The 25,929-nt window shown below is 36.4% G+C and overlaps 3 protein-coding genes and 1 pseudogene across 3 annotated transcripts in view; 1 reads left to right on the plus strand and 3 right to left on the minus strand.

Annotated features, from left to right (window-relative positions):
- Positions 1-2,112: 2,112 nt before the first annotated feature.
- Positions 2,113-4,324, minus strand: LOC141437746 (uncharacterized). Its single transcript, XM_074101236.1, has 2 exons — positions 3,305-4,324; positions 2,113-2,610 (listed from the first exon to the last, which is right to left on the minus strand). The coding sequence occupies exons 1-2, from the start codon at positions 4,130-4,132 to the stop codon at positions 2,587-2,589; spliced, it is 852 nt and encodes a 283-aa protein (XP_073957337.1). The 5' UTR covers positions 4,133-4,324; the 3' UTR covers positions 2,113-2,586.
- Positions 4,325-7,450: 3,126 nt separating this feature from the next.
- Positions 7,451-25,420, plus strand: LOC141437619 (transmembrane protein 205-like; annotated as a pseudogene).
- Positions 13,532-17,466, minus strand: LOC141438402 (uncharacterized; the record flags this gene model as incomplete). The annotated part of the gene is given in 2 exon segments (XM_074102261.1): positions 13,532-13,622; positions 14,932-17,466. Coding segments are annotated over 2 exon segments (2,626 nt in total), but the record flags the coding sequence as incomplete, so codon positions are not given.
- Positions 25,421-25,626: 206 nt separating the features above from the next.
- The window catches only part of LOC141437621 (uncharacterized), a 3,672-nt gene continuing 3,369 nt past the window's right edge, over positions 25,627-25,929 (minus strand). The window contains exon 8 of the mRNA XM_074101069.1: positions 25,627-25,666. Coding sequence (XP_073957170.1) covers positions 25,627-25,666 — 40 coding nt within the window. The remainder of the gene's footprint in view (positions 25,667-25,929) is intronic.

A 25,929-nucleotide genomic window follows, 5' to 3' on the forward strand; every position in this document is an offset into this window, starting at 1 on the left:
ATTGTGTGATATTTAGTGTAGGTAATTTGTATATAAACTCTGTTTATTCTTTTATTCAATATAACTTTATTTTCACTAAGGACTCGTGTCGTGTTGCGTCTCACATCTGACAGCCACACGCCACAGATTGTGTAATCTCATAGAATATAAACTTATATCAAACATCCCCCGTTATGCTACACCTCACTCACCTTAGTTAATAAGTATAATAACATTAATTATTAACTCAAATCAAAATCTCTTAAATGTAATGGCAATCTGGGCAGTCTGCCGGATCTTAGTCTCCTCTCTAAAAGATGATCAGAACATACAGCACTATCCTGCTGAATTTGTTGACCATCCTCTAACTGATTTCCTGCTAACACACTATCAGGTATACTGTCATATTTTAAAATAAATTTATTCTTACTGGGTCTCATATGCTTTTCATTTCTCCTAACCAGATTACCATTTTCATTTTTTACAATGAAAGATCTAGGACCTTCCCCTTCCCTTATCACTTTGCCTGAACCCCACTCTTTATTTGGCACATTTTGAATCAAGACATTATCCCCCAAACTAAAAGATTTCTTTACCTTTGCAGTTTTATTATATGAGATCCTAGATTTTTCTTTGTTTAACATCAATTGTTCTTTAACATTTATAGGTACTTTAGGTTTTAATAACTCTTTTGTACATGGCAGATTAGTTCTTAACAACCTACTCATTAACAATTCTGAAGGACTATATTCTAACCCTGCTACAGGGGTTGTTCTGTAATGCAACAAAGCTACATTAAAATCAGAATGATCTTGTAAACATTTTTTAACATATTCTTTACAATCCCCACTGCCCTTTTCTGATAATCCATTCGACTGTGGAAACCTGGGGCTGGACTTAATTAACTCAATATCAAACTTCTGAGAGAACTGTGCAAACTCGAAACTACTGAAGGGCATATTGTCACATACAATATATCTAGGTATTCCATGAACGCAAAAAATTAACTTTAATTTCTGAATTATGTTTCCAGCTGTTTTATTTTTTAAGGATGCCACTTCAATCCATTTTGAGTAGTAATCTACTACAACTAAATAATCTTTTCCAGCAAAATGAGCAACATCCATTCCTAACTTATTAAAAGGCAATTCAGGTATTTCATGAGACAATAGGGGTGTTTAGGATTTGATGGTCTATACTTCTCACATGCCTTACATTTGGATACAAATTCTTCTATGTCTCCTGACATACCCGGCCAAAATAACAGCTTTCTAGCACGTTTTTTACACTTTACAATACCAGCATGACCTTCATGTACTATCAACATCATTTCTTTCCTTGTATGCTTAGGAATAAGTATTCTATTTTTATAGAACACCAGATTATCTTTTACAACTAAACAGTCTTTTAATTTATATAATTTTTTAGCTCACTGCCAAGTATATTTTATCATTTTTTGGCCACTCGAATTATACCATAATATAATTTGCTGAAGATTTGCATCCTGCTCTACGTCAGTTTTCAACTCTTTTAATTTTTTATCTGTAACCTGTAAGTCATCTTCTAAGCCAAACACTTCTTCTGAACTTATGCAATGTACTAACTCTTTAAATCTGGGTCTACTTGCGCATTACTCATATCATAGTGTCTTGACAGATAATCTGCTATATACATCTTGGAACCCGGTACATATTTTATTTCAAAATCGTACTTTAACAGTTTGAGTACCATTCGTTGAAGCCTAGCTGAAATTTTATTGATATCCTTGTTAATTATGGCTACAAGAGGTTTATGATCAGTTTCTACGATAATATGACGACCATAAACAAATTGATGATATTTATCCATTGCTGCACAAATACCAAACAATTCCTTCTCTATAGGTGCCCACCTTTGCTGGCACTCGGTGTAACACCTGGAGTAAAAGGACAATGGCTTCCCGTCTTGTAATAAACATGCCCCCATACCACTTTTAGAACTGTCACTTTGTAGAACTATAGTTCCTTTGTTGCTCAAGATAGATAATGTGGGAGCTGAACTAATTCTAATTTTTATTTCCTCAAAAGCCTTAACTTGAGCTGGACCCCAGTCCCATACAACTTCTTTTTTCAGTAAATCTCTGAGAGGGTTCAGTAGTTTTTGAGTATTGTGGTATAAATTTGCTCAAATAATTGCACATGCCTAAAAACTTTTGTAGTTCTTTTATACTTTTGGGCTGTCCTAACTCAACTATAGCTTTAACATGTTCAGGGTCTGGTTTAATACCAGATTTTGATAACATTAGACCTACATACTTCACTGTTTCAGACCTGTATTGTATTTTATTTTTATTAAACTTTACTTTGTACTGTTTTGCTCTATCCATTACCTGTGTTAAAATTTTGTCATGTTCTGCCAAATTATCCCCAGCCACTATGATGTCATCAAAATAAACAAAGACTCCTTGTATATCACTAAAAATTGCAGTGTTTATTTTTTGCATTACCTCTGGAGCTGATGAGATACCGAAAGGCATCCTTTTGAATCGATACCTACCGAAAGGAGTTCCAAAAGTGCACAGTTTTTCTTGATCATCTAAGATAACTTGAAAAAAGCCATCTTTCATGTCTAGTACACTGAAGACCTGCTTACCTGCAAGAGAATTGTAAATTTCTTCAGGAGATGGTATTTGGTAATTCTCTCTAAGAATACATTTATTTAACTCCTTCGGATCTAAACACAATCTGAGGGACTTGTTAGGTTTTTCCACTATGACAAGATTATTACACCAAGCTGTTGGTCCCTCAACTTTCTCAATAATGCCTCTACTTTCATAGTTATTTAAGGTGTCTTTTAACCTTTCCTTAATGGCCTGTGGTACTCGTCGGATAGGCTTAACAACAGGCTGCGCTGTATCCTTTATTTTTATACAATATGTCCCTATCGTGCCTAAGCCTGAAAACACTTCTGCATTTGCTTTTACAAAATTCTCTTTTTCCTTGCTTACTGTAACACTATCCAATTTTTTCAATAAATTTAGTCTGACACAATCTGGCAACCCTATCACTGGCTGAATCGATAAATTAACTATGAAAAATTTTAACTTTACTTGTTTGCCCTTGACAAAGCAGTTTAACTTTACAGTGCCTTCAGTTTTGATTTCTTGATTGTTATATGCTACCAAAATAGATGAACCACTAAGCACACAATTACTACCTTTAACTTTCTCATACAAATTTAAAGACAATGTATTGCAGTCAGCCCCAGAGTCTAACTTGAACTTAATATTAGTTCCATTGATATTTATAATTTCATTCCACTGAGGTTTAGCACTAAAACTACTTACTGAATCCACTACAAATTCTTCTGAGCTATCACTATCACTCTCTTGCTTTTGTACTACATGGATCTTCTTTCCGCAGTCTTTTTTCTTTGGAGCGCTACGTTCTGGTCTCTTCACAGACTTACTACGACACATAACCGCAAAATGGTTGTAATTGTTACATAACGCACACATTCTCCCATAAGCAGGACAATTTCTAGCTGGGTGCGTTTTTCCACAATATGTGCAGTCTATCATCTTCAATCCTCTTCCTTGCACCTTGTCTACTTTCTTGATTACATCTATTTCCTGTTTTATTTGAGTTGACATTTCTAAGGCCCTTGACTTTCCTGCCTCTGCAGCTCGGCACTGGCTGATGACCTGGTTCAATTCTATATTCGCCTCCCGCAATAATCTTTCCTGCACTCCCTTATCCCTTACTCCTATTACTATCATGTCTCTTACAAGTCTGTTCTCCTGGTCCCCAAAGTCACACTGTTTTGCTTGAACTTTCAATCTGGTGATGAATTTGTCAACTTGTTCACCCTCTTCCTGTTTTAAATTAAAAAACTTAAAGCTGTTGGTGATAATATTTTTTCTGGGCTCCACATAGGCGTCAAAGTTTGATATGAGATTTTCCAAGGTCAAAACCTCGTCTTCTTTCATGTGACTATTATAGACATCGACTGCTTCTTCTCCAGCTACATTCAAAAAAATAGCTATTTTTCTTGCATCTTTAGCGTTTGATAGTCCTGCTGCTTCCAAATACACCTTGAATTGTTGTTTGAACTTGGGCCAGTTGCCTCCATCGCCTGACAAGACCAAACCACTTGGCGGTTTAATTCCCTCCATTTCTTCTTCTTCCACTAAGGATTACTTTTTATTTCGATTTTAACCTGACACCATGTGTGATATTTAGTGTAGGTAATTTGTATATAAACTCTGTTTATTCTTTTATTCAATATAACTTTATTTTCACTAAGGATTCGTGTCGTGTTGCGTCTCACATCTGACAGCCACACGCCACAGATTGTGTAATCTCATAGAATATAAACTTATATCAAACACAGATATCATTATTATTCATTGGGGAGAAGTCCTCGAGGAGCGGCGACCGGAAGACGAAGCGTTGGCAGGCCTCCCTCCAGGTAGAATGACGACATTGTGAGACTTGCGGGAAACCGGTGGATGCAAGTGGCGAGTTTGTCGTTCATTGTAATTTATAATTTATTTGTATTGTAATATTATTTGATAATATATGTAGGTACGATTAGTCTGTAAGGTATTTATTGTCTGTAAGGTATTTATTGTATGGGCCAAGTTGCCCGAAATAAAATGGATTTATTACGAGTATATTATTGTGGCGTCGTAAGGGGTAAGCCTTTTTCGATCAGTGGACCTCTTCCGGCTGATGATGACGAATTATATCGCATCCATATTCATACGTATTGCCTCTTTTAAGCACTTAATAAAGGTCACGAAGGTGAGTACTTAAAAAAAAAACATTTTTCTCTTTCTTTTGCGGAGTAAATTTACAACGATTTCGGATTTGGGACTCGCATTTTATAGGCGTTACCATGCCTTCCCGAAAAAAACGAATCGACTACCAGGGCACGGCACGGTCTCAGGAGTCTGAGGAAGACCGCGATGGGAGACTCAGTGCCGCTCTAGCCGGGCAGGCCGCTTCGCTTTCGGCTGAAACGGCAAGCCAGCGCGAGCTGGGTTGCGATCCCAAAGACATGTACGCAATCTTTGAGATCACTCGATGTAGGAAAAAAGTAAGCGAAGAATAAAAATCTTATTTCTTGAGCAATTTAGATGTGAAACTTGGTGATCATGATCAGATTTTTCAGTTGATTGTTTAGCTGTAGTTTGAAGGGATTTTTCGAAAATTCCAAGAAACGGCCAATGCGGGACATTAACTTCATTCCTATCGAGTATTGTTGTAAATATAAAAATCTACGCAGACGAAGTCGCGGGCAAAAGCTAGTAAAATAATAAAAGAATAGGTATCGTACGTATAAAATACGTACATAATACCTATCTATGTACAGTATTAGAGCTGGATAGGTGGGAATACATTCTCTCAGGTGTAAGGATTCCTTTTATTCCTCACTTTACCTACTGTCATGGTTCTTCAGCGTAAAAAAAAACAATAAAGTATTGTCAGGTTAATAGGTAGAGTTAATTAATTACTATTAAATCAAGGGCAACAATCATATCCGAACGGACGACCGGATGACTAAGTGGTTAGAGAACCTGACTTCGAAGCTCGAGGTCCCGGGTTCGAATTCCGGCCGGTGCAGATATTTGTTTGAATAATACGAATGCTTGTTCTCGGGTCTTGGATGTTTAATATGTATTTAAGTATGTATTTATTTATCTAAGTATGTTTATCTGTTGCCTAGGGTCCATAGTACAAGCCTTGCTTAGTTTGGGACTAGGTCAATTGGTGTCAAGTGTACCATGATATTTAATTATTATTTATTTATTTATATATCCGGTAGGCAATGGGATAAAAAGTTGATTAATGTTATCATTATTGGGATTTTTTGTTAATTAATTATTTATCGCTAAAAATATTATTGTTTTCGTTGAAGTAACATTTTCACGCGAACAAAACAAACCGGGCTAACCAACAACAAAATAAACAAATAAAATAAATAAATAGAGACATCCAAACAAATTTTAACCATGCGTTCAAAATTTATTCTGTTAACTGGAGTTCTAATAAAAAACATGAAAAAATAATATGAGTTCTAATAAGGGTCTAATAAATTAAATAATTTATCGAATCAATATTACGGTAATGGTGACATTTTGACGTTGAAGATGTAAATAGCTATCTTTCCGAAATTTTCCTTTTCACGTTGCGTTTTACGTGACCGCCTATCACCACACACCCAAATGGAGATCGTTCGTGTTGCGATAATATTTCATTGCTTTTGTAATCAAAATAGCAAATACAGATTATTCCAGTCCAGAATTAACGATCATCATCATCATCATCATCCCAGCCTATATACGTCCCACTGCTGGGCACAGGCCTCCTCTCAGAACAAGAGGCTTGGCCATAGTTCCCACGCGGGCTAGTGCGGATTGGAACTTCACACGCACCATTGAATTGCTTCGCAGGTTTGTGCAGGTTTCCTCACGATGTTTTCCTTCACCGCAAAGCTCGTGGTAAATTTCAAATTTACATTTGAATTAACGATAACATGTAAATTATTCGGTAAATAATTTCACCACGTTTCAAAACATTGCGCAAAGTGTTTTAAACTCTCGAAAACTACACCCACTAGGTATTCACCAATTTTAATGGTAGGTGACAAGTGCAGAAGTTAACTAAATACTTTTAATCAGTCTCAGGTTGCCGTTTGCGGCACTTTGTCTTTACTTTTTAATAGGTAAATAAATGGATGATACAGCTTTGCTCGTTTTTTTTTAATACTGTTTTTGGAGATCTTATTGCGCGTGATATTTTCACTTCCAAAAAACCATTATAATGCGAAAACACCGCGTTGTCGTAAAGATAAGAGCAAGCTACATAGATCGATTGTTAGCCCCCCAAAAAGTCTCCAAATAACTTTCGTCGAAATCGTTGAAACCGTTTTCAAGATCCAAAATTTGGTCTCAGGGTACAAGGTGTACCGACATCCAATCAATGTACGAAGTTCGATTCATTCAGCTCAAACTTTATCAGCAACAGATTTAGATATACTGTGGCAACAACAAGGTCCAATGTGTCAACAAATTGAACACCAATAGCTTTATTTATTGTTTGTTTAAAATACTTATCATGTCACGCCCTGTATTGACAATGTGCAAACTACAAAACAAACTAAATATTATCATTCCATTGTAATCTGTTATAAAAATGGCAAATAAAATTTATTTGCTTAACAATTTTTAAACTTTCTCGTCTGAATTTCGGCACGTTTGGAATAGTTTATAATCACGATTTGCAAATACGGTACCGTGTTTGTCGTTACAGTTAACTTTGAGTGTGTTTGCTTCCGAATTAGCGGAAGGAATTCAAACAAGCTACTTTTTTCGTTGGTAACCAACTTCCGTGTAGAAAATTTCTAATATTTATCCATAAATATCATCTCAAAAGTATATACTTTTGTAGTTAAGTACCTATACACTGTGAAAATTGACATCCTTATCATGCCAGCCTACGTATATACGTCCCACTACTGGACACAGGCCTCCTCTCAGATTGAGAGGGCTTGGGGCGTGGGACTATACTTCACACGCGGGCCCAGTGAGGATTGGAAACTTAAAAATTTGAAATGTTGGTGCAATAGTCGTGACAGCCGAATGTAACTTTGCACGTAGCTAAGTACACGTGGATCGCTTATCAGATAGACTCGTAAACGTTGCGGTTATAGCTTAATTGCAACAGCAGACTTTAATTACTGATTTCTTCGCCTTTTTTATTAACATTGGTGTTGTCAGTCCTGGATTTATAAATAGGCCGTATAGGCCGCGGCCTAGGGGCGGCAGCGGCCTAGGGGCGGCAGATTTTAAAAAAATATTATTTTAGAAAGTTACATAGGGCGGCGGATATAAAGTGGCCTACACTCATAAAAAACATAAATCCGCCACTGGGTTGTTGTGTGTGTGTCGTTCTATTTGCAACACATTTTAATGTCAGTCTTCCCGGCACCACGAGACTTGCAGATAGCTAAAAAGTCGAGATTTAAGTTATTTTCTGTCGTTTATTAGCTAACCATAGATTCCAGAACCAAACTAACTTTTTTTTTCTTTTGCTGCAGTGTGTTAACGCGTACATCACAGCCGCTGCACATAGCACTAGCAGTGCTAGTGACGCTAGCATGGCTCGGGCGCGGGAGCAGCGGCAACACTCGTGCTTGGCTAGCACTCTATGTAGGCGCCGTCGCCACGCATCTCGGAGCGCAGATCTGGATGACACTTGTCTCTGGTAAGTCAACAAAGTTAAAGTCAAAATAACTTTATTCAATTTAGGCTATAACAAGGACTTATGAATATCAAAAAAAATCTACCATCGGTTCTCATCACAAACACATCATAATAATATTACTAGAGGTGCGATTCTATTCGTAGCGTTCGAACGTGGCGGATGTAGACGATATCTAATTTTGGTATTTCTGCTTCTTTGGCTAGTTGAAGTATAATTTTGATAGTGTTTTATGCGGCGATTAACCTTAACAGTGAACAGTGGTCACAAAATTCCATATTGCTTTCATGTCTGACATTTTTTAATGCGCAAGTTGTCTCCGCGTGGTTTCTGAAATTTTGCTATCAAGTTGCAAAACTACAATCACCGTACAACGTGAAGAAAAAGAATATATTTATCTTTGTTTTAACTGACATTGGCCCATGTCTTAAAGGCCGCCATTGAGGAGAATAATAATAATACTAGCGGTGCTAGTAGGTGCTACGCTAGCAGAAAGTTTAATGAAAATGTTAAATGTGGATGTACGCCGCTTCCAATCGAAGCACATATAGATGGGGGAGGCCGATGTCCAACAGTGGACGTCCTACGGACTGAATGATGATGATGATGTTAGTAAAAAAAAGTTACAAACTATCTAAAACGCAGTTCTTAGAAACAAAAACGTAGCATGATACGTAGAATATATGTTTTCGATATCAAGCACGATTGCACGGATATCAAATTTGATACACATAATGACGGGACAGGAAAAATATCAATCAATTGCGATTAATTTAATCGAAAATCTAGAAATAAAATAAATAGTTCTTCGCTCAAATAGTAATTTTTAAGCAACATTTAACTTGAATTTAATCTAAAGTTAAAAATATATGGGCGCGCTAACTTTTAAACCTTTAATCGCGATACCGCATTATAATGAAAAGTTTTTTGTCCATGTTTTTCTAGTCTTCTAGGAATCTCGATAATCTCCGAAGTATGGGCTAGAATCTCTATTATAGTAATAGGATAATGTAGTTTTCCGCAATCAGAGATCAACAGAGCAATTCGCAAATTGTCTATGCGTCAACGCAGGGGGATTCGTCTCTTCCTGGTCATATTGATTTGACCTCAACATGAGTATGGCTTCAAATAGTTTTGTTTCGTTTTTCTAGTCATACTTTTACCTGTTTTTTTTCACAAGCTATGAACATTTTTTCCTTTAAATTTTCGTCTCGAATAGAGAATTTTTTTTATAGGGAATAATTATTATGAATAGGTTAGATAGGTACCTGCTATAGTTTCTTCATTTAACCTAAACAGGTAATGTATAAAGCAAAAATTTCAGAATTTAAATAGAATTTATGGCTTCATAAAAACAAGAAATAGGTACGCAATTGTTATTAATCAAAAGTTTTATTAAACGCCAATCAGCATTCCAATAAAAATGAATGGATGTTTTAAAAAGGTTAACTATTAAGACAATTCTTTCTTTTAAATAGCAGATTAATCGTGAGAATAAAAGTTACACGAGCGTACCTCATCACTGAATGTCATTTGTTTTTACTTCACTTTGTTATTTTCTATTTAGGCTGTCTTCTTGCGATTTGATATATGTGAAATTTTTATATGTGAAGATTTACTTGTTTGATAAACATTTTATTGTTTTTTTTAGGAACAAAAGCTGAATGTTTGAGATTGTTAAAATTGACAGGCATTTCGTTCATTCTGTGTACGTGACACACAAAGTGCAATGACATTTGTCAGCATGGGAACTACAACCGCCGCCGCGCTTACTCAGAAAGATTCGAGACCAAATTTCAAACTAAAAAGAAAAAAACTAATATCCTATCTCTTTCTTCCTCAGGGATCGTGCTATACTTCAATCTCCCTCGCCATGAGTTTGGACGCGTTCAAACAGTGCTCTTCCCGGTATACTACGCGTTCAACGCACTCGTCAGTTTGGTTGCGTTCTTTGCGTATTTCCGCACGCAATGCTTGACGCGGTTTGAGAACACTTCATGGGTTCAGGTAAGTTTTTTTTTTCAGTGTTTATTTTTAATGGCCAGTGCTATAAGACAATGCTTTACGTTGACTGACTGTTAGAGTGTGATGCAATCGTCGACTAATAAATGAATATCATCACAACAGTACCTACCTACCTATTAAGTATTTTAAAATAAAATTCATATTTGACGTTACGTGACGTGACTTTTTACGTTTTGTACGTTCACAAAGCCATACAGTGAAAAAGTTACTTAAATAAAGGTGATATATTTCACGTAAAGCAAAATTGACCTACTACCAAAGTTTGGTATCAGACGATAAGTTCCTACCAAATTGGTGGTGCACTTAATTTGTCCTTTAGCGGTAAACGTATACCTATATGTAAATATCAATTAAAAATGCATTAAGCTCATGTGTAAGGTCAGACAAATATAGTTAAGTTAATCCAAAAATAAAACGCTAAATGGAGATAAAGTTTCGCATACGGTAGAGCCTTTCACCTTAACATTATTGACCTTAATCTGTTGATCAGCATCGATGAAACACTTCAATTATAAGTATTGAAAACTTTTAGTTCCGGATTCTAACAGATAATTAATATTTCCGTAGACAAAGACAATGTAGACAAGAGTGTAGTTATGGTGATAATGAGTTTTTTTTACTGAAGGAAAATTTTAATCGTAAGTTTTTTTGTAATCTTTGATTATGGCGTTGTCAATGTGGTGAAAAAACTTCCAGGATAGCACAGGATTCTAATCTCATTGACGTCAAATTGAACAGTTTTATTTATGGAAAGATCAGTGCCCGACACGTGAACGTCGGAACACAAAACTTAAGATAAAGTAGACTTGATGTACCTATCGCTTTCTAGATATATTATTTTCTTTATGACGTCAAGGAAGTCTGCAGAAGACACTTGACTGAATATCTAACCCTTTCGTCGTGAAAGTCCGAAACTATATAAACGTAATACAAAGTGGTTATTGCAAAAATAACGAAACGAACAATAACAACAAAATGACAAAATGAATAATAAAATAACAAAATGGACAAAACAAAAGACTTTTCATTTAACCCTTTTCCGTATAATTTGATCTGATCACCTTCGCTCTTAGCAATAAAACCAAGTAGGTACAAACTGCAAGTCCTTTTGCCAGACATGAGGACTTTAAATGAACACAAATTCATTGTACAACATAACGGCGTACTCATATTCTAGTATATGTTTTGCAATCTATTCTTATCATACTTCCTTGTGTCTTATTATTACGTGTTACCGCAATTTAAAGAGGTAGAATTGATTAAAGAAGTATAGGTAGAATCAAACTTATATGCTGAGTGGGGACCTGTTTAGCGTCATGTATGTCTTGTATTTGAAAATACAAACTGAAATATAGATGCACAGAAAAAACAGAAAAATAAGACCAATGACTGGGAATCGAACCCAGGAAAAAATAATGGAATGGGAATTGAAATAAAAAATACAAAAAGGTTCCAAAAAAAAACAATCTTAATTTGTCTTGTATTTGTTCTATGTTTGTTTTTATGGCGTTGAATAAATGTATTACTTTCTTTCTTTCAAAACCTAAGCAGCACTCCAAAAAGAGGTGACGACATAACTATCCCACCAGAGGCCAAGATATGCTGCGCCTGCCACGATTGCGATTGGCTAAAACTAGAAAATGTTTATATTTTCCAAAGTTTAAAAATGTATAACCATCTACCCGTGTCAGTAAATCAATGAATGATGTCAAATTTAAAACCTTTCTTAAAAAGAAGTTGACTCAAGTGGCTCTGTAGATATAATATTAAAGACTATTTTGACAAAAAAATTAATCAGAAATAAATATTGTATAGTAATGGACATATCTGCCAATTAAATTAATGTTATCATTTTTATATTTAACAATTTTAATTATTATTATTTGACATCAAATTAAGATTAGGTACATATTTCGTTTAATTCTATGCCAATTTTTGTAATTTAAATTTATTTTTCCCCTTTGTTAACTGTAGGTATTTGTAATACTCGTATGTGTTCAACCGCTGCCCTTGATGTAAATCAAACAACGGTTGCTCGGCGAATGACAATATATTTCAATTTGACACCCTTTTTATACTTGCTAGGAAAAATCTCGCCAGCGCGATTCAGGTTGATTTAATTTCCCGTACAGCGACATCTATCGGCACATAAACTAATCAAAATACATATTACGGCTATACATTCCGCCCACCATGGACAATTGTGTCCATATAATTAGTTAAATTAAATACAATTAGTTACAACCTGATACCATAACAAATGTTAAATTATACATTCACAATTATAACCAAATTAAAACGTCCCTACAAAATATTTTCGCATCTCACCAACATAGGTATAATTATTGTCACATAAACCTTTTGTCACTCTATTTAAGACTAAATAATAACATAACATAAACCAATAACATTTTATCATAAAACATAACAATATTTAATTTCTCTAAAACTTACAAACATTTGCTTTATTTACCTAACTTAAAAATGCCGCCCACCGTGGCAAAACATAACATCACATTAAACAACCACATTAGTAAATACAACAAAAATTCATTAAAACATGCAGTTTCTTTCCACAAATTCGAATTGTAAAATTTTATAAATAACAACGTTTTTATTACATATTTAATTAATCGGAAGAACACAAAGTTTACATGTAGGTCTCTTAATTACAGAATTTTTGACTTTTAAAGTGACCACTCGCGTAATTCCGTCTTTACCAGGATGTTTTGCTATCACTCTGCCAAGTAACCATCGACTAGGAGGTAAATCGTCTTCCTTAACTAAGACGATTTCATCAATCTTTGGTTCTGGAGTTTGCCCTGACCACTTATATCTCTGTAGAAATTTATTAAGATATTCTTGAGACCATTTTCGCCAAAAGTCCTGAATCATTCTTTGGGTTAACTGCCATCTTCTTAAAGAACCACAATTGCGATCCATATACTCATGGTCAGGTACTGTCACAAGTGATTCACCCACCAAAAAATGACCCGGGGTTAAGACATTAATATTGTTAGGATCCATATCCATACGAGACAATGGTCTCGAATTCAGGCATGCTTCTATCTGTGATAAAACCGTAGACATTTCTTCAAACGTCAAAGTAGTAGATCCTATAACCCTCTTTAAGTGATATTTTACTGATTTCACGCCTGCTTCCCAGAGCCCGCCAAAATTTGGAGCGTGAGGAGGAATGAAATGCCACGTTGTATGGTTATTCGCTAAACTATCAGCAATTTCCTGCAAAATTCTAGACTTTTCAGAACCAAATAATACCTCTAGTTCTCTTGACGCGCCCACAAAGTTAGTTCCGTTGTCAGACCATATTTCTTGACAATGACCTCTCCGTGCAACCATTCTTTTAAACGCCTGCAAGAATCCCGTTGATGTTAGATCACTGACCACTTCTATGTGTACCGCTCGAGTGGACATACACACAAATAAACAAATATATCCTTTATATGATTTGTGCCCACGCCCACTAGCTGTCCTTAAGGATATTGGACCAGCGTAATCCACTCCACAGAATTTAAAAGCTCGTGTTGGCGTAACTCTTGCTGATGGAAGTTGACCCATTAACTGAGGTTGTGTGTTTGCGTTATACCGTACACAAATAACACATTTACTGACATATCCACGAATCAAGTCTTTGACTCCAATGATCCAATATCTCGAATTTATATAATTATGCATCAATTGATTTGAACCGTGGCATGTCTTAAGATGTGCATCGGCAATAATTAAATTAGTCATAGTTGATTTTTTAGGTATCAAAACGGGGTGTTTTTTATTAAATGCCAATTGAGAGTTTTCTAATCTACCTCCAACTCTCATCAGTCCATTCTCATCAAGAAACGGATTCAATGTTTTCAATGTTGATTTCTTGGACACTGGTATACCATTTAATAAATTTTTATAATCTTGCTCAAAATTTTCTTGTTGGCACTGTTTGACACAAATGTTTAATGCCTCATTAATTTCTTGACCCGTTAAATAGTTAGTGCGTCTTCTTTCTTCTTCTGGCTTTCTCATGTTTGTTAAAAAACGCCTACAATATGCCATTACTCTAACTAATTTAGTAAGTGATGAAAATCGGTCCCATATTTTTAGATCCGTCGTGATATGATGCACTTTAACTTCCTCTAGATTGGTGACAAGTTCTCTTGGTTTCTCATATTTAATAAATTTTTGCTTCAAAAACTCAGGTCCATGAAACCATATTTCTGTGTTTTTCAAGTCACATGGTTTCACCCCCCTCGAAGCGCAATCTGCAGGATTGTGCTTAGAAGACACATGAGACCACTGGTTTGACTCCAAAGTAGTTAAAATTTCCGAAACCCGATTCGCTACAAAAGTTTGCCATTTGCTTGGGTGGTTATTTAACCAGGCTAAAACCACAGTTGAATCAGTCCATGCATGTATATTATCTTTTGCTATGTTCATGACTTGTGATACTTCCACTAACAATCTTGTCAGCATTACAGCACCACAAAGTTCCAGTCTTGGAATTGAAACTTGTTTGATGGGTGCTACCCTCGTTTTTGCAGTTACTAAACTAACAGTGATATTATCATCTTTGTCTACTATTCGAGCATAAACAACTGCTGCATACGCCATCTTGGAAGCATCACAAAATCCATGCAATTCGATTTCCGAATTTTTATTGACTATGCCCAACCATCTAGGAATATGTACTTTAGTCAACTCACTAAGCTCTTCACGGTAAGTACTCCATTCTTGTAATAATTTGCATGGCACATCTTCATCCCAACCCAAGCCAGTTAGCCAAAGCTTCTGTATCATTACCTTAGCTAAAATTATACTAGGCGCCACCCATCCTAACGGATCATATAGCCTAGAAATATCCGATATAATAGTTCTTTTCGTAGCTAGTTTCTTCATCGGCGGCAGTTTCACTGAATATTGAAAGTCATCTGAATTCCGGTTCCAGGTAAGACCTAATATTTTTATTATTTCATCATGCTTTATTTTTAGTTCATCTTCAATTTGTTTTTCATTGTTCTCTAACTTCATTGCTTTAATCAACTGGTTGCTATTACTCGTCCATTTCTGTAGTTCAAATCCAGCTTTCCCTAGTAATTCATTCATTTCTTTATACACCTGTACTCCTTCATCCACTGTCATACATCCCGTCATAAGATCATCCATGTAGAAATCCTTCAATACTCTTTCAGATGCCATAGGGTAATCCTTTCCGTGATCAATGGCAACCTGTTGAAGAGCCTTGACAGCTAAATACGGAGCACAAGCGGTTCCAAATGTAACTCTCAACAACTTGTACTCTTTCAATACTTCATTTGAATTTTCCCTCCATAATATCCTTTGAAAGTCAGCATCTTCTTCTGTGACCTTTACTTGCCTATACATTTTTACAATATCCGATACCAAACAGATAGGATACATTCTCCACTTCATCACCAAATGTCTTAAATCTGGTTGTAGTTTTGGTCCAATCATTAAATCATCATTGAGTGAAATCCCATTCTTTCCTTTGCAAGAAGCATCGAACACTACCCGAACCTTGGTGGTTTCTCGATCCATTTTAACCACCGGATGATGAGGTAAGCACACTGCATTTTCATTTTTATCATTTTCAGGCACTTCCACCATATGACCAAGATGAAGATATTCATCTATGACTTCTTTATATTTAGACTGTAGCTCTGTATCCCTGTGTAACCTGTTTTCCAATGAATAAAACCTTTTTGCCGCTACTTCGTTGGAATGACCATATTTACAGCTGGGATCTTCTTCTCTAAAGGGAAGCTTTACCACATATCTACCCTCAGAATCACGTTTTGTGCTGGCAGCAAAAATGCTTTCACAGCGTTCTTCCTCCTCTGATAACAACCTCTTTTGCGATGAAGAATCAGCTTCTATCTCCCAAAAACTTTTTAGAATATTGTCTTCATTGATTTGGGAATGTAAAACCGTTATTCCCGAAAATGTTGTGTTAAATGAATCAACTATCCCAGACAATATCCATCCCAATGTTGTTGATTGAGCTAGCAGTGTTCCCTGGTTATTCTTCCTGACGCCATCCTGAATTACCCGACTATATACCTCAGCACCTAGTAAAACGTCGATTTTATTAGGTGTGTGATAATCAGGATCCGCCAATTGTATTCCTGTTATGTTTAATCCATTTAAATCCATGACCTTATTTGCTGGAAGAAAAGATGTAATCGTTTTCAGTACATAAGCTTGTACAGATATATTTATGTTTGGATGAGCCAAAGACTGTAGATGCAATATAACCATAGCTTTAGATATAAGATTATTATCCCCACCAAGACCTGAAATGTTCCCTTTGATTGGCTCCTTTTTTAGCCCTAAATATTGTGCGGTAGCTTCAGTTATAAAAGAAGCCTGCGATCCTTGATCCAATAATGCTCGAATTGCCATGTATACTCCGCTTTTGGATTTAGCATTGACAATCGCAGTTGCCAACAAAACTTGCCCAGTCCCCCTTGCAAAACAATTCGTAACAAGCGGTGGCTCTTCTGCTTCGACTGTACCTACATTGCTAACCTTAGCGCCAGAAGTGTTTGCTGGTGTAGCATCTGTAGGATGCAACAAGGTATGGTGACGACGCTTGCAAATCTTACATGAAGTCGCATTCTGGCAGAACTTGGCAGAATGATTATTGCCCAAACAGTTGAAGCATAAACCCTTCTCCTGAACAAAATTACGACGAGCGTTAACATCAAGGGCTGCATATTGTTTGCAAAATGTAATTTTGTGTAATTCCGAACAACAGGGGCATTGAGTGTTTTGGACGGTGTGTAAAACACGAGGTTTAGCCTGACTAAAGTGGTGAATCCCACTTGATGGTTTTTTGGTCTCCACAAACTCTAAAGCTCTGAATCGGTTGGTAATAAAATCTTTGAATTCTTGGAAAGATGGCAATGTATTGGAATCTGTACCTCCAGTTGCACTCAATTCCCACTGCTTGCGAGTCTCTTGGTCTAACTTTAGAGTGAGCAAATGGATGACAATAGCATCCCATGTACTCACGTCTACACCGATGTTAGCTAAGGCACTCAAACAATCCGAGCTAGTGTCAATGAGCTCTTTCAAGAATGTTGAAGATTCTACAGCAGCATTTTTTTGACTCAAAAAGCGTTTTAAAATCATATTGCATATGAACCGTTTATTGTCGTAGCGCTGCTTTAGAAGCTCCCAACATTTTGAATAGTTTGCATTAGAAATCGGTATCTGGCGAAGTAACAATTCCGCTTCACCAGTCAGATATCCCTTTAAATAATGTAGTTTTTCAACATCTTTAATTGTACTGTTGTTATGCACCAGAGATTCAAATAAATCCTTAAAGGTTACCCACTCCGAATAATTACCCGAAAAAATTGGAATTACAATTTTCGGCAGTTTAATACAAACTTGTTTTGAAACCGCATTTTCCGACAATTGGTCTTTTGAATTTTTGGTCATAACTTCACCAATAAACATTTGTGCAGCCGTCAATAACTCCTCTTTATACTCCATGTAAATTTCGCTAGTCACGTCAAAAACTTCCTTTTCTGCGTAAATACTCGTATCGTACTCTGCCGAATACTCTTCTAATAGTCGATCGTGACCTTCACAGAACTTTTTCCAGAGTTCTTCCAACCGTTGGAGCCTTATCTCGATATAAGGTTTAGTGATCCGATCTTTTGGTGATTTTTTATAATTTTTAAAGTCTTTAGTAATTTGGTTGCACGTTTGCATTTGAATTTTAATTACCACTTCCATTTTTACCAAAGATATTAGTCCACTTTTTCAAAATTTTTCTAAGTCCCCAAAGCCAAATTTTTCTAAGTCCAAAAATAATTCTCAAAATTTTACAAGTGTTTGAGTTTTAAGGACTCTGACGAAAATCGGGCATAGGTTCCCCGTTAGAACCACTTTTCTTGCTAAATTTTACAAGTCCTAATTTCTAGCTAATTTTCTAAGTTTTTAAACTAACTATAATAAGGTTCACTTTTGCTTGAATATTCTATTGCACTGAATTTTGACTCTTCCGTCCGAAACACTAAGGTACAAAGTTAAATGGCTTGTCACTTACAGTTTTCCCGCTTACGCAATACCTCGCGACACTATCCTCTGCGCGCGCACCTTCCTGCTCCCGCTCCCTCCTTCCTCGTCCCGGAAGGTAGCGGCCGCCGCTTCCTCGGGCCCCTACGACGCCGTGTCCCGTGGCTCCGTCTGCAGGTCCGGCTTCCTCAGCCCGAACTGCCGCTTGACGGCTCCGAGAAGCGCCGCGGTCCGCTTGGTCACCTCCAAGTTACTGGAGATCCGAGTTCTGAAGGACCATGTTCAACCGCTGTCCTTGATGTAAATCAAACAACGGTTGCTCGGCGAATGACGATATATTTAAATTTGACACCCTTTTTATACTTGCTAGGAAAAATCTCGCCAGCGCGATTCAGGTTGATTTAATTTCCCGTACAGCGACATCTATCGGCACATAAACTAATTAAAAATACATATTACGGCTATACACGTATGTAAGACTTGTTCTAGTGCATAATTATTTGTTCAATGGAATAAAGATATATGACTATGACTAACAATTTGAATATAATAATAATAAATATTTCTCGTATGTTTGGTTACGTGGTGGATGTCGAAACTGTTGTAATCTTTCCTAATCGCCTCTACTTAGTACCTACAAACACTTTCTGTTTTTGATATTATCATATATCTATTTACTGGAGTCTGGCTATTTTAAGATGGCAGTAAAAAAACCGGAAAAATAGGATGGCAACACAAGAGTTGATCTGAGAAGATAGAGTTGCAATTTCTGACGGTACATAACAAATGGTTCACTTATACTAGCAAGCTATAAAGTTGCCAATTACCAATAGGTATTCAAGCGAACAAGATACTTATAATACTTATATGATTTGTAATTAGGTTAATTTATAGTGTCGTGTTGACTATGATGTACATTCTAGTCCACTTTGGAATAATCATTATACATTAGACCATTTTAACCGTGAAATAAAAGTAATTTTGAATGCAACCTTAAGTCATTGTTAGCACACGATAAAGTCAAGGTTAAATGAGTACATTTATTTGAAATCATTGCCAAATGAAATGAAAAGAATCATCCATCATATCTAATGCTAATGAACTTATCATCATTACATCATTGGTAAACGTGGCGATATTGGCATTATGGACATTTATTTTCGTATGATCGCGGTCATACAAAATTAAGTCACTATAGAACTCTGTCATATTAGCATGAAATATAATGCTATTTACAATCATTAAGAACTATGTATGAACTTTAAGCGCCGTCATGAAATAAGTACCTACACAATAATGTTTTTTTTTAATAATCTGCCAAATCAGAATTTGATTGTTAAAATATCGTCCCCTTACAACCAGAATCGCTTATCTGCATGAAATGTAGTTTCGAGAAAAACGCATTTAAAGGTTTGCATGCTCTAAAAACCTATAAAAGCTAGTTATACTAAAAACGTCTCTGTGTTTCTATTTAGATAATTTATCCCTTAATAGGATAGGGCTATGTTATTTACTCTATACTCGCGCCGAGTAGGTTAAAATAGGGCTTTTCTTCAAAAGGTACTGCAGATAAGCGATTTTGCCTGTAGACACGTTTTTTTTTTATCTTCTAAACTAGCAAGTTTACGCAGATATATTGGATAAACTATCATTTTAAGTCCATAATTGAAGCATTTTTCGCCGAATACAGTGTTCAAATGCTTACATGTTTTATACAATTTAAGTTTTTAGTTAAGTCTCAGCGCAAATAAGAGGTATTGGCTGTAAACAAATCGGAATTTACCTCTTAAGCGCGCTTAAAAGTGCAAAATATTTCTAAGATGTTTTGACTCTAGGCTTTTTTTCTGTTTTTCTATCTTATATGCAATGTAGCATTATTCTGTTTTGTTTTTATCATTCAAAGACATATAACTTGTATTTTTCGAAAGAGTTCCATCAATCTATTTCAACAAATAGGTACCAAATAGCCCAAAAATATAAATAAATGAAAACTAGCGAGCTAAAGTCTTAAATATAGTAGTATATTTCTAGTATATGTGAGATATATTACGTTATTCCTTTAATATCATATGTGCTGCTTAATACATTTAATTATGGAACTTTTGATTACATGCATACAACAAAAAACATATTTTATTCAAACATTTTAATAAAAAGGCACTTAGCGTCTCAAGGCTCAAAGTAACTACTGAAACAGTCATGAAAAAAGAACCGTAATGGTAATAACCATCAGTCTTCTTCTGCATCAAAACGATAACAAGCATGGATATTCAGGTTTTGATGAACTAAATAGAAAAACATAGGTATAACCAGATCCAGCAGACCGTCGAACTGAACCGCGAGTGTCATTTAGATACCTACTATTTACTACTTCGTATCGTAGGTACGTCGTATCATTGAATAGCTTATCACGGCATAAAACATTTACGTTGTCACACATTTTCATTGTTCTTGGCTTAATATTTGTATAGGTAATATTTTTATCAATTACGACATGTCGTCTGACTTTTTGAGTTTTGATACCAGGCCTGTAACTTTGCAAACCAACCGTCGAACAAGACAAGGCAACAGAAAATCGAATCCAAACTCTGTTGAACCTCTTTCAGTAGAGGAATTTAAACTACCTGCATTAAAAAGCTATACACTAATCCACTGCCAATAAGCGCAGCTAAAAAAATAAAGATTTAATGACTTTTTACAAAAAAAAATGTTATACCGGAGATTCACCATGGCTGGTTGCACTGGCCTGTGATGAAGACGTTATTGAGCGTGTGCCGGACGTAGTCACAGCTGAGACAAGCAGTGATGAAAAATAACCTTAATGGTAATAATCATCAGTCTTCTTCTTCATCACTGCTTGTCTTAGCTGTGGCTACTCAAACCAGCCATGGATAATTAATATTACCTAAGCCAAGAACAATGAAAATGTGTGACTACGTAAATGTTTTATGCCGTGATAAGCTTTTCATTGATACGACGTACCTACGATACGAAGTAGTAAATAAGTAGGTTATCTAAATGACAATCACGGTTCATTTTGACGGTCTGTTGGATCTGGTTATATGTTTTTCTATAGCCGCGTATCCATTAGAGCAGCCTCAGGCCGAGCACCGCGAGCCGAGCCATATTTTGTCGGTTTTTTGACCGTGCTCAAAGGAGCCTCAGTCTGAGCCGTGCCTTTGGCAGCGTCTCCACTTGCGCGGCCTCGGAGCGAGGCAGCCGCTCGGCCCGAGGCTGCCTCTAGTGGATACGCGGCTTATTTAGTTCATCGAAACCTAATTATCCATGGTCCTTATCGTCACCTGAAAGAAAAACACTGTTAAATTACGGCAAGTGAATCGCTGTTATACATAGATCTGTTCACTCACGAAGGCGCGCCCCTCCACAGCTAATTATTAATGTACACGAGAAAACCTCTTAAGTACTTACACATTGTCTTAGTCTTAGTGTGCGTGACTGACGGTACGCTTGCGACTGAAGCCACGAGGACAAGTTCGAGCTACGCACACATAGACTTGTCGTACGGATACGTTTAGGTACAATTACAATTATAAAATGTGGAGGGGCAGACTTTCGTTAGTGAACAGATCTATAATTACCTAAATAAGTTTTTAAAAATTACTTATTATGAATAGTGCTTTCAAGCGTGTACGAACAGACTAAGCTAGCCTACACAAAGTGCACACTACTTTACAATACAGCGCGAAACGTCTAAGCGATACTTAAGCGATTTTGGCTGTAGCGCTTCTTGTGGTCGAAGCAAACATTGTTACAAGCAATATCGCCTATATTATATTTAGTTTGTTTCGCTGTTGCAATAATTGAAATATAAAGTAATGCTCAACAGGCGAAACCTACTAACATTATTTTAGCACTTTTAGGCAGTACTCAAATTGCATTTTTATTGAAATCTTAACATTCAAAATCGCTTGTTTGACATTAAAATATTTTTGCTGTTGTAAAATAAAAAAAAATGCTGTTTAACCAACGCGTAGTTGTTTTTGGCTGTTGATTTTCTTAAAAATCGGCTTTAAGTGAGCTTAAGAAAACGTAACTCGGTATTGGAGTATCGTACAGTAAAACGGGTTTCAACAGCATGTAGATCTTGGAAAGTACATTCTAACGATATACTTAACTCAGTTTTGCCCAAAAGTGACTTTAAGCGATTCTGGTCGTAAGGGGACGATATATATCTTGTATAACAACATAATATTTAGATACCTATTACTAATCGATTGTTCCTATAGAAGCAGAAAACTCGGTCAAACCTCCGCTGGTAACATTTTAACAAAATATTAGCTCTTGATCTATTGATAACACTATCTACGCTTGATTAGGCGATTGAACTCACTGGGTATATACCTCCAGCATGATTGTGTAAAGTATCACTATCCGGATAAGGAAAAGAAATAATATTTCCTAGAAATGTACCTACATATTGTTATGACGTTTTAATTTTTTTTTTTCGAGCTAGGCAACCCAGTCAAGTTGCATGAAGCCAAAATGAGGTCTATCGCGTATGAATTCGCCACTAGAGGCGCTAGTGTAGCGTGAGGTTCTCCGAAATGTCAAATCTCATAGTTTTGGGTGAGCTACGCGGGTTTATTTATAATTAGAATAATTTTGTGAATATTTTGCAATATCTGAAATTAATTATGGCAAATATGCGTACCGGGGCAATGAATGTCTGTGTTTTGAGACAGTTTTGTCTTTCGGAAACCTTTGTCCTCCCTTTTTCCCGAACAAAACGGGGACTATGCAACACTGTGGCATGCTCGATATTTTATGGTACGGTTTTAAGGTGTATTAAATATGATTTTAATCTGTACTTTGTTTTCAACGCCGTAATAACAGACTTTGAAAGCCATACTAAGCGTCTGCAATACCCCTGGTGTTGCAGGTGTTTATGGGCGGTGGTGATCTCTTACCATCAGGAGACCCACTTGCTCGTTTGCCATCCAGTCGAATAAAAAAAAAAAAAAAAAACCTCACGCAACAGTGCGCCATCTAGTGAGACAAAAAACGATAGCCTCATTACCGCGAAAAACGAACTATTGAAAGCATAATTTTTGATGAAGTTTGTACTTATTAAAGTAACAGAAGTCTTCTCAAAACAAGACTTAATTATTACATGATTCAATACACCAAGAAGCCCATTACAGAGCTTACGTTTTGTTATTGTTTATCTTACCTTTATTAAAAGCGCTCAACTTTCTATACCGTCATTGGTTCGGTATCCCTAGCCATGTTCTAACTAACATATTCCTTCTTTTGTTACAGTTTGCGCTGCTGCTGGCTGTGTCTCTATTGAAGCGTACGTGCGGCTGAGCCTCGTAAAGCCCATGCTGCGCGCCAAGCACATCAAGACGTCCATGGAAGAGGCTGCCGGAGGCGGACAAGAGGTCAGTACTCAAATAACTTAGCTTTTATTTTATACTTTGTATTGAGCACTGCAAGAGAAAGAATCTATCAATTCTAGAGAGAAATTCTTATATGACTTAGCCAAGTAAACTACGGTCTAAAGCGGTCTTCCAGAAAGTAATAAGTTTTGGAAAAAACTAAAAAATAAGCATTTTTATTTACCATAGCGACTTACATTGACATCCAAACTACATATCCGTACCAAAATTCTACTCAATTCGGTCACGGAAAGAGGATAAATTCGATTTGCAAGCTTGACTTCTTAATTTTCATTTATTTACAAACAATTGATTTTTACAATGATTGCTCAAAACAGCCAGCGCATAGTTACCTACCCACAGCATATTATGTATGTATTTCACAAAGCGCAGGTTTCCTACATGAAATCACAGAAAAAATGAGTCGTATAGACTTTGCTGATTTGCACATGTGTTAGCGCAGCAATTAAGCGTTAGTTTTCAGGAATCCACTAGTTAACCAAAGTTGTAGTTAATTAATATTAATCTCTGTAAATTAACAACTGAAATCAATCCTTCAATTACATTAAGAAAAGACCGTTTAGAATTCCAAGTATACCCGTTACAGTTAAATTCAATGCACTAATTGCACGTGTCGTACATGAAATGCAGTATTAGCAATGCAAGTCAGGTGCAGTATTGTGTAATCCATCGATCAATAGGTATTGTGACGAAAATTGGATGAGCAATCCGGTCTGGTTGCTGTCATTGATCCGACGTATACATAGCAAATGACCACCCACGGCTATGCATAATGGCTCGATGTATTTTGATTAACTGAACAGTGAAGGAGATTCGTAATTGAAATAGTTGCGATTTTGTTTGGATAGAAAAGAGAAGTATTTTTCTAAACTTAAGCCAAATGAGTCAGAAATAATTAGGGGCATTCCGTTGCAGTACCGTCAGGAACACTACAATATAGTAGTTAGTTACTTTGTTCTCAATGTGATCTAGACATATTTCACATTTCAATAATTTGCCTGAAAACAAGTACTTCAAAATCATCAATGTTCGTTTGAGATCAATGTTTTTAGATTGAAATAATATAAAGTGAAAGTCAAGAGCTCGTATGATAAGAGATTCTCAAAAGCGCAGTTTGAAATACCACGGTTTGGCTCCTTGGTTATTCGCGCATGCTTGACATCAGAACCAGGATGTAATAAAATCAAACACCCGGCTCGCCAAATGAATCTCTTATTCAGCGACAATGATTACTTTCATCACATCATCATTTCAGCCGAACATTTCCACTGTGGGCAAAGACCTCATCAAAAAAGCTCCATAGCGATCGATCCTAACTGGTTCCTGAAACCATCCGATCGTCGGTCCATCCTTTGAGGGTATTTCAGTTCGCGGCCGCCACTCCAAAACCTACTTCTAATATACTATGACTTATCATTCTTCATTTAAAATAACGTAAAGTTTCCTGTTACAGGTCGGTCGCCTAATCCTAGGCGAGCTCGCACACTGTCCCCGTTACCTCCGCGTGTTGAAGACGTTCCGCGCCTACCACTCCACCATCGCCATGGGACCATGATCACGCGGGCTGCTCTCTTGTACTCCACTATGATCATCGTCGACGCCATGCCGCTAGACCCTGGCCTCTGTGACGCGACCCCCGTCACTGCGTCACAGACCACCCATGGGTACCCAAGCGGCACGTCTAACCCTGAGTGAGACGATTTTGATTGGTTTTTCACAAGAGAAATTTAATAAAATCTACTCAGTCTATGCACAACATGTTTAAGCGGGATGCTTCCACATATTTCGACGTTTGAATATATTCCAAAAATTGTAGTAAACAAATTATCCAGTTATTCGTAAGGCGGATATAATATTGTGTGAGAATGAGCTAAACTTAAGAGGTTAAAAATAAAATCATGTTACTGCCAGCGACGCTTGTGCATTTGCCAATTATTATTTCTGTAATTTTAGTATTTAAATTTACCTATTCTATAGAATTAAGATGTAGCTTTATTTAAATAATGCAAATAAGTAGATAAGTGGGCTTTGGCTTGTGAATGTATTTCATAGTTAGACGATAACAAATTAAGATGTAGAAGATACTTGGAAGCGCTGGTCGCTCATAGATCCAAAGCTGCACACTTGCAATCTTTTTTTAATATTTGAATACCGCCTAGATTTTGAGCAACAAGTATGCATACATGAAGACACGATCTACACTT

This window comes from Choristoneura fumiferana, chromosome 18 (assembly GCF_025370935.1).
Source record: "Choristoneura fumiferana chromosome 18, NRCan_CFum_1, whole genome shotgun sequence".
Lineage (NCBI taxonomy): Eukaryota > Metazoa > Arthropoda > Insecta > Lepidoptera > Tortricidae > Choristoneura > Choristoneura fumiferana.

Excerpts from the sequence above, each read along its gene's own strand:
- LOC141437746 (XM_074101236.1), bottom strand. The coding sequence starts at position 4,132 with ATGGAGGGAATTAAACCGCCAAGTGGTTTGGTCTTGTCAGGCGATGGA. Across the intron at positions 2,611-3,304 it reads AAGAATTTGTAGTGGATTCA|GTAAGCAGGTCTTCAGTGTA; the intron begins GTAAGTAGTTTT and ends ATTCTCTTGCAG.